This window comes from Sphaeramia orbicularis, chromosome 14, assembly GCF_902148855.1.
Source record: "Sphaeramia orbicularis chromosome 14, fSphaOr1.1, whole genome shotgun sequence".
In the NCBI taxonomy this organism is placed as follows: Eukaryota; Metazoa; Chordata; class Actinopteri; order Kurtiformes; family Apogonidae; genus Sphaeramia; species Sphaeramia orbicularis.
The window spans coordinates 27388998-27405071 of NC_043970.1; the positions used below are offsets into that span (position 1 = coordinate 27388998).

Below are 16074 nucleotides of genomic sequence, written 5' to 3' on the forward strand. Positions count from 1 at the left end.
GGCTGTTTCTCTGCAGCTATCAATGAGTTTCCAAAGGACATCTTCAATAAGGAGGAGAGGAAGAATGGTGCAGTGTGTCTTCATGCTCTGTGTGTGAGTATTTTTATTTAAACCTGAATCAGTAAAAAGCTGTATATTGTTCTTTTTTATTGACCCTTTTCTCTTCACTGCCTAGAGGTCTTACCTAGATGACTGGTGTCTTTGTTTCTGTTTTCTTGTTTCAATGGTACTTTCCAGGCCATCTACATGTTCTATGCTCTGGCCATCGTTTGTGACGACTACTTTGTCCCCTCTCTTGAGAAAATATCAGAGGTATGAAAAAAAAACCCAACTCATTTTATATTATCATATGCATTTGTAAGTCAAGCTAGTTTCATCCTCTGTTTTGTCATTTTCTAGAACCTGCATCTCAGTGAGGATGTGGCTGGGGCCACGTTTATGGCTGCAGGAAGCTCTGCTCCTGAACTTTTCACCTCACTCATCGGTTTGTAACCCTGCAAGTCAGAATGAAGAAACAACTCAAACATTTAAATAGAAAAAATACTGGAGTTTGTCATTGTAGTTTTAGTTTCTGCAGTGCAAGAGTCACCCACCCAATATCAGTAAAAACCCTTTGGTATATTTATTCAGAAGTTATGGGTTATATACCAAATAACAAAGTAAATGCACAGAATAGTCAACAATGACCAAAAGAAGAATTTCTTCAGTGTGTATACATTATAGGGACGAAAGTATTCAGACATGCTGAATTCAGGTGTTTCTTTTCTAACAAGGGTCTGGGCGACAAAACAATCATTACAAATGTCATAATGTAGTTTTATTTTGTGATAAATATCATTGCATTGTATTGGTGAGTTTTGGTTAAATTATTATCTTTGTCATCTTCCAAAATGCCTCAGAGATGGTATTTAGTTAACTTCTCTCAACACTGATTTTTTTTTTTTTTTGTCCGTGACTATGATTTTAAATGCGTTACCTCTAAATTACCTCTTTACCTGTTTTTTTATTCTCTGACTGTAAATAATAATTTTCTACCACACCTAATCACTTCTACTTTCATCACTTTTCACGTAGAACATGAAAAATCTTCCATTAAATTTTAAGGAAATATTGATGTTTATGTCTCAAATAAGCATGAACAGGACATCTTATGTGGTGTAGCCATGATTTGTCCCAATATTTTTGTCTGTATGGTTTATAAATGTCAACTTGCCATAAAACTATATTATGACATTTGTCATTGTTGTTTTGTAACCCAGACCCAACTTAGAAAAGAAACACCTGACTTAAACGTGTCTGAATACCTTTGTTCATATAGTGTATGATGTACAGTCCCGGAAAAAAATTATTAGACCACCCTTGTTTTCTTTAATTTCTTGATCAATTTAATGCCTGGTACAACTAGAGGTACATTTGTTTTGACAAATATAATGATAATGACAAAAAAATAGCTCATAAGAGTTTAATTTCAGAGCTGATATCTATCCATTTTCCCTGTTTTCTCGATAATAACCAAAATCACTTCAGTTCTTACATCAGTATCTATGGCATTGTACTGTCAAAAACAGTGCTTTTAGACATTCCATGTTTTCTTTTCTTTCTGTTTTAGTCACATGATACACACAGGAGTTAGTATTTGATTGCATAACCATTGTTTTTGGTGACTTTTGATGGTCTAATACTTTTTTCCACAACTGTACATATGGACATACAACACACACTGAAACCGGCCCTCTGCTTTTAACCCATCGCTAACTGAACATGCAGGAACACACCACAGACTAGGAGCAGTGGGCTGCCATATCAGGCACCTGGGGAGCAAATGGGAAGGTGAAGTGCCTTGCTCAAGGGCACATCAGCAAACATTTCCTCTTCGGTCACGAGCCGCTTCTCCAGCCTTCTAGGTCACAGCTGCCCTGCCTCCAAAATAATGCCTCATGCAAATTATGTTTTAGGTGACTTTTGTATTGTCCGTCTTAGTTTCTCTGTTTCAGATGTCAGTACATTTTCCCATTTGTTTTAATGTAAGATCAGATTCATTTCTAACTGTTTGAGGTAAAGATTAGATGCTTCTATAATGCAGATCATTTAGTTTTAGGGTTAAGTCTTTAGGATTAGGCTTGGACATGTTGCAGTTATGGTTAAGGTTCGGGTAAATCTCTAGGAAATGATTGCAGTCATTGTAAAATCTACTACAGTGATGAAAACAGGGCTGTGTTTGTGCATATGTGTGTTACAGCTTCGGAAAAGGTCACAGACTTGGATAAGACACAACAGACTTCTGGGATTTGATCTAATCTGCATCAAAGCGAAGCCAGATACTGAACACATTAAACACGTCCTCTCTCCTCCAACAGGTGTCTTCATCACTAAAGGAGACGTTGGAGTCGGTACAATTGTTGGCTCCGCTGTCTTCAACATCCTGGTCATCATCGGCCTCAGTGGGATCTTCGCAGGCCAGGTCCAATAACTGACAAACACTGTAATCTCTGCATCACTTCCCCAGTTAAAAATGTCAACATTAAGAGTAAAATGACTGTTAAACTGCCTCCACAGACGGTGACTCTGACATGGTGGTCCCTGTTTAGAGACTCCATGTACTACATCCTGTCTGTACTGACTCTCATCATGGTGAGATGTGAATCTGTATCCTCAAGAAATATTTGTTTGAAGTCTTTCACTTGTTTCTGAAAGTCTTTCCTTTTCTGTCTCTCTCCAGGTTATCTATGATGATAGAGTTGTTTGGTGAGTTTACATCATTTATTTATGTTCATACAGTAGCCCCTTTCACACAGCACTTCTGTTCCGGGAATATTTCTCCGGCATCAGCGTAAACAAAATGGTGAGATCATTTGGTCCCATCTTTATCGAGGCTCTATAACACTTCTGGAGGTAGTAACAAAGCCGTGATAAAGGTGGAATCAGGATTCCGGAATGCTATGTAAAAGGAACACCTCTCATTCCGCAACCAAGGTGACCCCCAGCGCCTGAGAGACAGCAGGCACATATGGAGACACTGGCATGGATTTCACGGCATGGAATTACAAATATACACCAAGGAAGTATGACATGTATTTAAGTCAGTAGTTAAACAATAGCCACTTTTACACAGAGATCCCGGAAAAAAGGCGAGATGGTGATCCCTCCTTTTTTCCACCATTGACTGATTTACAAAACAAATACAAAGGAGTGACAGAGGTGAGACAGGCTGGACAGAATCAAAGGGGCGGTGATGCAGCGCAGTGTATAGAGCAGGGGTGTCAAACTCATGTTCTTTCAGGGGCCATATTCAGTCCAATTTGATCTCCAGTGGGCCGGACCAGTAAAATAATAACATAATAGCCTATAAATAATGACAACTCCAAATTTTTTAGTGCAAAAAATAACATTAAATGATGAAACTGTTTCTATTCAAAACAAAAAAGATGTGAATAATTAGAAAAAAATGAAATTTCTGAAGAAAAATAAGTACAATTTTATCAATATTATACATCAAATTATGATTTCTACATGTGCATTACAGATTAGATCTACCAAGGCACAAACAGGCAGAATATTGTTAAAATTGCACTTATTTTCCTTTAGACATTCCAGGTTGTTCATATTTGTTCAGGTTATTGACATTTTATTGTTAAAGGATATCAGAATTGAATGTTCTTTGCAATAAATCAAAGAGAAAAAATTGGTGTTGCCATTATTTAGAGGCATAATATCATATTTTTCTTGTATTAAACCAAGAAGAAAGTTTGGAGTCATTATTTCAAGGTTATTATGCTATTATTTTTGAGTTTGATGCCCTTGACTGTTAATATCTTCATGATTATTTTTGCATTTTGCACTTCATCTCACGGGCCAGATTGGAACCTTTTGCGGGCTGGTTTTGGCCCCCAGGCAGCATGTTTGCCACCTGTGGTATAGAGGGTATGCACATACGTCACTTCCCCCCTGGGCCACGCCCCTCTAAGTCAGACTGAGTGGCAAAAACCAACCTACTTAACATGACGGAGTGTAGCAGTAAACACAGCGAGACCGGGAAAATGTGAAATTTGAAATTAAATTAAGGACAGTTGGAATGGACATGGATCCGTACGAGCTACCAAAGAGCAAGTGGTCCATGAACACTGACATGTGGACAGAAATGGAGTATCCTGACATCCAGGTGGTAGGGGATCAGCGCTATTTTTACCTGAAGCAAATATACATGGTTTCATTATTCTTGTAATATTATGGCTTTATTGTCAGAATATGACGACTTTAATCTCATAAACAAATGACAAATGTTTTTTTTATAACTTTATTCTCAAAACATTGTGATTCTTTTTGTATTCGACTTTATTGTCATAAAATTACAGGTTTTATATTGATATTTTATGACTTTATACTCGTAGTGACAAGTGTTTTTATTTTCTCGTGTGGTCCTAATATGCCATCGTGGCTTTATTCTCCAGTTCCTCCGTATTTGAAAAACTAGGTTAGCCTCAGTTTAAGTTAGCTTACAAATCATGTAGGAGCACAAGGTTCAGAATCACAAAATGAAGACAAAAACCATGAAAGATCTCATCATAAAACCAAGAGCTTTACTAAGAAATAACGTTAGTCAAAACAATACGTCATTTAAGGTATGATTTTACCCAAAAATACAGCATAAGTTAATGTTACCTGACACCAAACGGGATCCACAAATCTAGGTTTGGTTTCCTGGATTTGTGGATCCATCTACTTCTGTTTTCTTTGGCTCTCGGTGTCTGTAAAACGATAGTGCCGACTGCTTTTCAAACCTGTTCATACAATCAATCGCACAACAGCTCTTCCTCATTTTTTATTAAATATTTTTCTTAAGTTTAGACAGTATTGACGCCAACGCTCCTACTCATCTCCCTCTTTCTGCCACTCAGTGGGCGGAACCGCGGTGACTTCCTCTAGCAGTGACGTCACATGCAGACCCTCTATAGTGCACATATGGAGACACTGGCATGGATTCGGTGGCAGTCACCTGGGATGCCGCAGCTTCGTGCCACTGGTTCTGCAGCTACATGCCATTTTCACCAATGGGACCAAGCCACGGGACCTGTAGCGTGTAGCTGTGACACCCCTGGCAGCTGCCACGGAATCCATACCAGTGTCTCCATATGTGGGCTATACACTGCACTGCATCATCGCCCCCTTGATTCTGTCCAGCCTGTCTCACCTCTGTTACTCCTTTGTCTTGGCCGTGTAAATCGGTCAGTGGTGGAAAAAAGGTGACATCACCATCTCATCTTTTTTCTAGGATCTCTGTGTAAAAATGGCTATTGTTTAACTACTGACTTAAATAGATGTCATACCTTTCTGGTGTATGTTTGTAATTCCATGTTCATCATATAATCACATTTACGTAGTACCAGCACTATTTGTTACTTGGCATTTCATGTGAAAATCAGTGTCAGGAAGGTCAGCACTAAACACCATAACATGAACATACATATTTAAAACCTACACTTCATTCAGTCAGCAGAGATTATGTTTTTTTTTCCCCTTAATTTTGTGTTAAAGCTTGTTCACATGCATAATAATTAAGTGAGAGCAACTTATCATAATGACCCAAAGTTAGTTACTTAGTTAGTTCAGTTTTTTTCAAGCACATAAAATCATCAGATAACAAAGAACAATACGACACAGACAAACAAAATTACCTGCACTAGAAAAGGAGAGGGAAGAAGTATAACTTATAGACTCCCACTCCCTTTTTACAAACTAATAATTAAATTGATTCAGCTTCCTTTGCTTTGTTAACACACTTTTTTTTTCTTTTTTTTTTTTTTTTTTTAACATTTTTGCAATAACACAAAACATCCATGCAAAACTTTCACCATACACTTTTTTGGTCACCTCACACACAATCAGATTTGCATAATCAACCTTTTTTTAATATAAACTCTAATATTTATACACTCTTTAATTATTTACTACAAATACAATTATTACTAAATGTGACAGAATAGAATAGAATAGAATAGAATAGATCTTATTTGCCGTTTGCACAAATACATAGCAGTATAGGTACATTGTAATTCTTGTGCGTTTCCCTGAGTCACAGAGTTAGAAAAAGATATGACAGAAAAGACAGATACAAAACAAAAACACAGCTAAAACATATGAGAAACAGTTATTGCACAGACAAGCACGAATACACATTTATAAAATAGAGTATTATAAAAAAAGTAATAATATTAAGAGTACTGAGAGGTAACAACAAGTTATTGTACATTTGAATTAAAAGTACTGGGATGTAGAGCAGGTTATTGCACATTCAGTTCAATAATAATGTAATAATGTCTCCTAATCATTTAATCAGGACCCAAAACCTGCTGCGGATCCAGTTTTACTGGACAGAGTAGAATGTATAATAATTCTACAATATGTGATACACTATATGGACAAAAAAGCTGGGACACGTCATGACTTTCCATTCCTGTTGATTTGAAATACTATTATATCAGTTGTTAATAATTATCACAATAAATGTCAAATCAATAGCTTTTGTCGCTTTAACAGCAGGCTTTTCTTCCAGATTGAGAGTTGGAGAAACCAGATGGTTACTTGTGGCTTAAAATTATTATTTATGGTCAGAGCATGACATTCATTCATTTATTTTCCAAACTAGTTAGTCCTCAAGAGGGTGGTGCTGATGCTAGACCCTATCCCAGCTGAAGGCGGGGATTCACCCTGGACGGGTCGTCAGTTCATAGCAGGACTGACATATACAGATGAACAACCATTCAAGCACATTTACACCTGTGGGTGATTTAGAGGCAGTTTCTAAGCACTTTACCAGACAATTCAAAGAAAATAATAATAATAATAATAATAATAATAATAATAATAATAATAATAATAATAATAATAATGGATTGGATTTTATATAGCACTTTTCTAGACACCCAAAGCACTTTACATTATTGAGCCATTATTCATTCGCTCTCACATTCCCCCTCTGGTGGTGGTAAACTACATCTGTAGCCACAGCTGCTCTGGGGCAGACTGACAGAAGTGTGGCTGCAATTCGCGCCTACGGCCCCTCCGACCGCCACCAAACATTCACACGCATTCATACACCAGTGTGAGTGGCACTGGAGGCAAGGAGGGTGAAGTGTTTTGCCCAAGGACACAACAGCACATGGACACAGCAGGATTCGAACCGCCAACCCTTTGGTTATTGGACGACCCGCTCTACCACCTGAACCATGGCCGCCCCGAAATTAACCCTGAAAAATAACTCAAAATGTTTATTACGATGACATTTATCACAATATAAACTCCTAATATGACATTTTTCGTTGTCATTTTGTACCCCAGCCCTCTGTTAGCAAAGACACACCTGAATTCAATGTGCCCCAGTACTTTGCCCATGTAGTATATAATATGATGGTATTTTTAGAATTAAATGTATCGACAATGTAGAATGTAGGTGGATAGAGATATAACATTACACTCATCAAATGTGATTATTGCTGTGATGTACTACTAAATGATGAACTAAATAAAAGGACACATTTATAGAAAATTATGTTATACTCTTTACCAGTTGTTTATAAAAATGATTGTGATTCATGATACATTTTTCTATTCTAAGGGTCTAAGTTCATCTTTTGTGTCTTGAGTTAAACATGTTTGGGGAGCCATGCCTTGTAAGACTGACTTCTTTGTTTTGTTTTTTCCTTCCAAAACAGGCTCATTATATGCTCTCAAAGCCTGTTTAGTCTTGAGTGTTTTCTTTGGGCCTGAAGTCTGGTACAAAAGATTCTCCACTGCTGTGTCTGTCAGCGGTTTTAATGAAAGTGCAGATTTATTCATGGCCCTAATGTCTAATGGCTGTAACAGTGCATTCATCAGTAATATATAGCAGGCTGTTTATTGAATCGCAGTGTATGGAGCCAAGGCTGTCCTACCTTATTTCACCTCACTGCTGATTCTCTGAATACGCCTGGCAGATTTGTGTTTAAGCTGACATTGCCAAATCAGTGCGTGCTCAGAATATCTTAGATATGAGGCTGCAGATGTGCAGCAGTGAAATCATCATATTAGGTCTCTTCAGTCGTCACTTCAGCCTAATGAAACAGATGTTAGTGTAAGTAATGACAAGGAGAGAAGACAAAGGAGGCGCTCTGCATTTCTTATGACAGATGTTTAGTGACTTCAGGTCATTTTCCTGATGGAGATGGAACAGTTGTGGTTGGATTTGTGTCAGAATTAGACACTAATCAGAGCTCATTTCTTGCTGTAGGTGGGAATCTATTCTCCTCATGACCTTGTATGGAATCTACATTATAATCATGAAGTAAGTTTGCAAAGCCATTTTTCAGAAATCGGACAGTACCTGCACATTTGTCCTACTAATGTAGAAAAATACACTTGGAAAATACACCATGATGTATAGTGATAATGCACTGATTCTCTAAAACATTGTATTTATTTTTATTTTAGATACTTTACAGCAGGGGTGTCAAACTCATTTTAGTTCAGGGGCCACATTCAACCCAATTTGATCTCCAGTGGGCCGGAACAGTAAAATAATAACAGTGAAAAAAGTAAAATTATATTATGATCAGGTTTACATCTACAAAGTTTCCTTAAAAATCTGAGTAACATTAACAACTTGAATTGTGTTAAGAAAAACAAGTGCAATTTTAACAATATTCTGCCTCGGTTTATCATTTTATCATTTACACATGTGCATTACAATCACACAAAACATTTAGTAACAGGCAGAATATTGATAAAATTGCATTTATTTTTCTTAAGACATTTCCATTTGTTCATATTTGTTCAGGTTATTCATGTTTTTATTAAAAGTATAGTTTGGTAATGTAAACATTTTCATTTAATTTTACTGTTTTTTTTTACAGCAAAAAAACAGAGAATTTGGGATTGTCATAATTTATAGGTTATAATGATAATATTTTACTGGTTCTGACCCACTTGAAATCGAATTGGACTGTATATGTCTGTATGTGGAACCTGAATTAAAATGATTTTGACACCATTGATTGTTAATATCTAAAGTGTAATTTTTGCATTTCTCAAAATCATCCCGCGGGTCAGATTGGACCCTTTGGCGGGCTGGATTTGGCCCCCGTGCCGCATGTTTGACACCTGTGCTTTACAGCAAAAGATTTGCGGTGCTCTAATTTTTACTGATGTTGTCAAATGTTTTGTTTTGCTCAGATTCCACCATGTATTGTGTCATAAACTGACTCAGGATTAAAAAAAAAATTACAAACTCTATGTTTTTCAAAATATACTCATAACAGAACATAACACTGGTCTACAAGCAAAATGCCTCCAGAATAAAAGTAGTGAAACTTTACCAAGTCTGTGTCACCAATAAAGAAAAATTAAGTCAAAATGCTGATTGGCTGTAGTCATAGGTACAGTCATGGATCAAAATGTGAAATTTTGAGAATTAATGAGAGAATTGGTTTAACTCAAAGGGAATGTTTGTTTCAGAGCTACAAGATCTACTTTAAAACACTGTCTGCACATTGCAATACATTCACCTTACAGGTTCTTTCTAGTGGAAGACTGATAAACCTATTGTATAAATGTACATAAACCAATATATATATATATATGTAATAACACTATCATTCAGTGGAAACATCAGCTAAACAACACTTTTGTCATTTATTTCCCAATTCACCTTATTTAAGTATGTAGTTTTTAGCACGTTTAATCTCTGAGGCAGATCAGTGTTGTGAAACCTGTGTTATGAGGCGTGTAAATCATAGGTGTGTGTTGTGGGTGTAAAAAGCAGCGTCTGTTCGTGCAGGTTTAATTCGCAGATTCTGGCGTTTGTGATGCGTCAGTTCAGGAGTGCCGTGCCGTGCTGTTCTGGGTCACAGGACCGCAGGGACGACAAAATGGGGGAGGACGCCTCCGGGTGCAACACCTCCATCGTCCTCCTCAGTAAAGGTCGGACATTATTTCACTCTGGAGCATCTGAGGTTTTGACATTTCCCTCAAGACTGATGGTGTCTTATGTGTCTTCAGTTACATCCGGACTGCAGGTTAAAATGTCAGCAGTGTTTTCACAGGTCAGACCCACAGTCAGGAGCCTCCTCCAGTCGTGATGGTGGATGAACTTCTCATCCTGAACCCCCACAAACTGTCTTTCTCTGAGGCCGGTCTGCGGATAATGATCACCCCCCACTTCTCCCCTCGGACCAGGCTCTCAATGGCAGGACGGATGCTCATCAGCGAGGTCCTTAAACACATCGCACTCATTATCACACGTTTTTAATCACAACCGTCCTCAGGCTCTTCAACAGAACCTCTGTCTGTTCACCCTCAGAGGCAGAGGCTGATACGGAGTTCAAAGCACCAGAGGGACGCTGAGGCCGGACCCAGGTCCAGAGGAGGGTCCACCAGCAACAGTCTGAAAATGACCAGCTCCTGCAGTCTGGAGAACGGAGGAGGCAGACCTGGGATCGGAGACGCAGAGTCAGGAGAAAAGCCTGGAGCGGAGGTCTGCCAGCCAGAGGACGAGGATGAGGAGGATGAAGATGGGGTTTTTAATCCTGTGCGAATACCAGGTGAGACTCGATGCAAAATAAACACGTAAAGGTGAATGAATACATGACTTCTGTTGATATACTGATTTTAGACATTACTAGACTTTACTGTGTACAATCCACCATTCAACATGTTACTCTACTATCATCAGATTTGATGATTTAATCCATTATAAATTACATTTACGTGATTGTAACTACACACTGTATGGTGGATGTCAAACTTGTTTCCATTCAGGGGCCATGTACAGCCACATTTGGTCTCCAGCAGGTGGGACCAGTAAAATAATAGCATAATAAGTTATATATGATGACAACTGTAAATTTGTCTCTGTTTTAGTGCAAAAAAGTAAGATTACAGTGTGAAAATATTTACATTTATAAACTATCCTTTCACAAAAAATGCAAATATTGTGAACAACCACGAATAACCTGAAATTTCTTGAGAAAAATAAGTGCAATTTTAACAGTATCATGTCTCAGCTTATCATATACACATGTACATTAAAACTTACAGATCACAGAGGATGTACAAGGACACAATTATGAACATTCATCTGGAACTGAAAACTATAGCATTTAACTTTGTGATCAAAATAACTTGTGAAGACTCGGTGACACCCTTGACTATCACTGTCTTCTGTGTAATTTTTGCACTTGGGATGGATTGAACCCTTTTGAAGGCCAGTTTTGGTCCACGGGCCGTATGTTTGATACCCCTGCACTATATGCTAATAGTTTACCAGACATTTTATTGAACAGCTTTCTTAGTTTTCGCTTTTTTCTTTTTGCCATTTTTTTCCTCTTACCATTCCTCCTTCCAATTGTTCATGTTATTACTTCCGCCAGGAGGTACTGTGATCACTTTGCTTTGTGTGCGTGCGTGTTTGTTTGTTTGTTAGCAAGATAAGTCGAAAAGTTCTGGATGGATTTTCATGAAATTTTCAGGAAATGTTGATACTGGCACAAGGAAGAAATTATTAAGTGTTGGTGGGGGTGGGGTGGGGGGGTATCTGACTTGGCAGACGTCTGCACTCTCCGAGTGCTTTTCTTGTTTTCCTTGTTATCACCAGGAGAATATGTGGAATTTGTTTGACTCGCTTGACTTGTGAAAATAATCAAAAGACAAGTTATTATTGTTTTCCTGAGTCAGCTGAAAACCTTTTAACCCCATATAATGTGTAGTATGTTAAAACTAATTCACCAGCAAACAGAGAAATTCTAGTATTGTATGATTTCATATATATTTATATGTTGTTTAAATGTAAGACTTCAGGATGTAGCAACTTTAAAGTAATAAGAAAAAAGCTAAAATGTGTTTTATTAATGATCAGCTAATGATAAACCACTGCAGTAGGTTGATAATAGTTGATTTAATTACATGATATGAAATACTGTAATGATCAGTGCTTGTATATTTATTAGTGTTCAAATCCATTCCATATGAGCTGAGTAGTCGGTTTAGTCGGTTGTAGTGTGTTTGAGCTCACTGCTGTAGATGACTGAGTAGACTAACACCATGTGCTCTCCTGATGGGCGTCACTTCCTGCTCTTTCACAGGTGGTTGCTGTGCTCGGGTGAAGTGGGTGATCACATGGCCTCTGGGCGTCCTGCTCTACTGCACTGTGCCTAACTGTGTTCAGCCACGCTGGCACCGCTGGTTCATGGTCACCTTTGTGGCCTCCACTCTGTGGATTGCCGTCTTCTCCTACCTCATGGTGTGGATGGTAAGAAAGGACAAATGAAGTCCCATTGGGCTCAAAGGGAAGGGGCGGGACAATGTGACAAATGAATGCTCCAGTTCTGTTTTAGGCAGAAAACCTCATGGTAACCTCACGAAAGCAAGTTAAATGCACAAGTAGCAACAAGCATCAAGGTCAAAGTCAAGTACATTTAAGGGTCATTTTCAAATTTTTCCAACACAGGACCTTATTGCAAAAACATCTACAGGAATGCATATACTCATGATTACTTTTTTCACTTTTTTATCACAATGATGTATATTGTATTATGCTATAAACGTCTAAAATTATGTTTTATAATACCAAAAAGTTTAGAAATTGAAGGACAACACAAAGTTTTCTCCCAAAAAAGGGAAGCCACTTGGTGTTCTTCAGACACACTCACACTGAGCCAAACATTAAGATAAAAATGTACCTGGATTCGACCTGAGAACACCCGCTAATTTTCTTTTTTGACATAAAGTTTTATTTTTCAAAATGTGTCACCTCTCTGTAAGTACCTTTTGCTTGGAATCTAACCTGGCAGGGTTAATATTCAAAATAAATAAATGAATCATATCACAGAGCATCACAAGCACTTCAGAGACCTTGAAAACACAACACTGATATTCAAGCATTGTCAAGGTTTTCAAGCACCCGTACAAACCCTGAAGCAGGAAAACCACTATGGTCACTATGGTGGTTTAGCACTTTGTTTATGGGTGGCGCTCTACTGTGGGTACAGTCTAAGTCCACAGTTCAGTACCACACAGTTCACAGACCTTTGGTAGGTTTTCAGCAATTGTTCTTTGACATACTGTAGTGGAAAAACATTCTTTACACAACCTTAAAGTTTTACATAATCTCAAATATTTCCTTAAAATATTTGCAGAACAATCTTTTTTGTGTTTCAAATGGTGTGGCTGCATCAGACAGATACAAACAAATGCAAGTGATATTTTTAGTCCAATAGCCTGAAAGGTCCAGTGGACTGTTGGTGTCAGTTGGTGTCCGTCCATCTGTCTTCAGTCCGTTTGTAAACAATTTTTAAAGAATCTTCTTCTCTGAAATCGTCAGTCAGAATGACTGGATATTTGTTGTAGACCGTCTTTGGGGTAATGTCCACAAAGTTTGTTCAAAGAATTGGGAAACATTGATTTTTGAATTTTTTATGAATTATTTATATTTTCAAAATCCCCATTGGTTTATAATGGGACACATTTCAAAGTGCTATAAACTGAAAGCAGTTGAAGATATTGATATCATTACTATGTTTATTGTTGACAAGAGAAAATACCAAAACTAAATTCTTGACAGTTCCAACATGTCATGTCCTGGATGTGTTTCATCATCTTGCTGAAATGTCCAGTTTTAACCTTGACAGAACAGAGCATGTGCAGAAGAACAGAATGGAATAACACATACCAGAGTTCAGTGACTTAAAAGTGATGCTTAATGCAATGTATCACAAATACCTGGGGTGTCCAAAAACTTTTTTCCACCACTGTATGTATTGTGTTAAGAAACACATTAGGAATTTGTTCCACAGATACTGTTCCACTCCACTCATTAAGCCGTGACCTCTTGTTCCTTTCAGGTCACCATCATCAGCTCCACACTCGACATCCCAGACTACATTATGGGCATTACGTTCCTGGCTGCAGGGACCAGTGTTCCAGACTGCATGGCTAGTCTGATAGTAGCTCGACAAGGTAAACAAACTGTTTTCGAACTCTCTCGTTTCCTCTCTCTGGTGTGAGTGCTTTATCTCAGTGTGTCTCTGTTCTGTCTCCTCTTAGGCATGGGGGACATGGCAGTGTCCAACTCCATAGGCAGCAATATTTTTGACATCCTGCTGGGTTTGGGTTTTCCCTGGGCTTTGCGGACCCTTGTGGTGGACCACGGATCATCAGTACGCTCAGTTTTTGTTAAATTAAAGCCTATTCTGTGTTTTATTTCCCTGTGTGTGTATTTTTCAATGTTTCACTTAAATTTCATTTAATTTGTGTGATTGTAAAAAGTTGATTTTTTTTCCCACCACAGGTCCCCATAAATAATAAAGGACTGGTTTACTCTGTCGTCTTGCTGTTGGCATCCGTGTTACTGACGGTGAGTAAACACAGCATGTCAAATGTTTTAAAGCCTGTTGTGATCTCGGTTGGGCGTCTGTACTTGGAGAAATGAGTCTGTTGAAGTGGATTTAATTTCACTTGTAACTCTAATGAACTCAGCCTTTTATTACAGCTACTGCACTTGGAGTTTTTCATTTCATAACTGTTTTTTCCAGTTTCTTCGAGTGAATTTTAATGCTATTAGAAGCTGTGCATTTTCTCCTTGCATGCTTCTGAAGTATACATACTTATATATGGCATCTAAAAAGCATTATCAGAAACTTATTTAGACAGTGCATTTGCAGATTTCTAATTGCAAAATTCAATGGATAGTTTTCAAAAATGGAATATTTCAAACAGATTTATGGAATTTCTTTAAACTACCATAAATTTGGTATGTCATGCTTTATTTTTCCAAACCAGACTTAGTGGAAGAAACATATTTTAACTCCTTTACCCAAATTGTTGTTTGGAATCAATAGTTTTGTATCCCCTTTCTTAAAGCTATAATATGCAACTTCATTGCATTACAGTATCTGGGCTTGTGGTTAATGCATGGTTGACTTACTTTATATCAAATATCGTATCTTTGAGGAAGTGTTGAGTGTGTATTAAAAGCATGATGCAGTAATTTTGTCATAAATGGCATGGATCAAAACAAGGTTACACTATAAGTACGACTTTCTCTTGCAACTAAACAAAGAAAATGGTAAATATAGGCCAAGTCTCCTTCAAATAAAGGTCTGTGCCACTTCTTCAGGAAATACAGTAACTGTATTTTGTAGATTTAACTTTTATCACTGTTTACTTAATTTTTAACTTATTTATATCTATTTCTTAAGAATGAAATGAAATATTGTGAATATATGGTTTTGGAAATAATTATTGGAACTCTGATGTTATTTATTGAATTTGATGAATTTTACATGAACTTATCTCTGAAAAGCTACTTTAAAAAAAAAAAAATGCTTTAAAATGTGTTGCATCAAACTTTGATAAGTTGAATTAGGAAGTAAATGACTAGAGCTCTGTTTGGGTAATGTTCCCAAGCTGTAATATGACACATTATTACCCCGCCCCTCAAAGGAGAGGCAAGGGGTATTGTTTTTGGTTCACTTTGTTTAACACTCTAGCAGCACAACTATGGGTTGAACTCATACCAAATTTGGTTTATAGATTGCCAGTGACCCAGAATAGATCTCATTACATTATGGGAAAAATAGGTCAAATTTAAATTTATTAGGTTTTTTTTTTCTCATCTACTTATAGTGGGAAAAATTTCTAATGTCTGTAGCAGCCAAACTATTGGCTGAATTCATACCAAACTGACTTTATAGACTGCCAGTGTCCCAGAATGGATCTCACTACATTTTCAGAACACTAGGTCCAAGTTCAAATTTTTTATGAATTTTTAAAATCTTCCCATTTACTTATAAAGAGTAAAATATGTGCGAGGGGCGGGGTTTGGTGTACCTGGCACCATTCATTACATATTTACATAGGTTTACATACATTTATTTCATAGATTTTTACATTAGAGGGAAACTGAAAAGTGAATGTATTATGTGCACACAGTGATTTTAGTGCCAATATTAACCTTGAAAACTATAATAAGTTAGAATGTTTCTTTATTGACAAACTTTTGGTAAAAATTTCATTACTTTTATCCTGAAAGTATTTTGCTTGTATATC

The 16074-nt window shown here is 37.3% G+C and overlaps 1 protein-coding gene across 2 annotated transcripts in view; it reads left to right on the forward strand.

Moving 5' to 3' along the window:
- The window catches only part of LOC115433169 (sodium/potassium/calcium exchanger 3), a 35767-nt gene that overhangs the window by 16270 nt on the left and 3423 nt on the right, over positions 1-16074 (forward strand). For both annotated transcript variants that reach the window (XM_030154446.1, XM_030154445.1), the window contains exons 3-16: positions 17-93; positions 238-312; positions 400-484; positions 2358-2461; positions 2557-2631; positions 2720-2745; positions 8264-8317; positions 9809-9951; positions 10074-10240; positions 10331-10571; positions 12111-12277; positions 13869-13983; positions 14071-14183; positions 14315-14380. In XM_030154446.1, the coding sequence (XP_030010306.1) occupies positions 17-93; positions 238-312; positions 400-484; positions 2358-2461; positions 2557-2631; positions 2720-2745; positions 8264-8317; positions 9809-9951; positions 10074-10240; positions 10331-10571; positions 12111-12277; positions 13869-13983; positions 14071-14183; positions 14315-14380 (1508 nt within the window). The remainder of the gene's footprint in view (positions 1-16; positions 94-237; positions 313-399; positions 485-2357; positions 2462-2556; positions 2632-2719; positions 2746-8263; positions 8318-9808; positions 9952-10073; positions 10241-10330; positions 10572-12110; positions 12278-13868; positions 13984-14070; positions 14184-14314; positions 14381-16074) is intronic.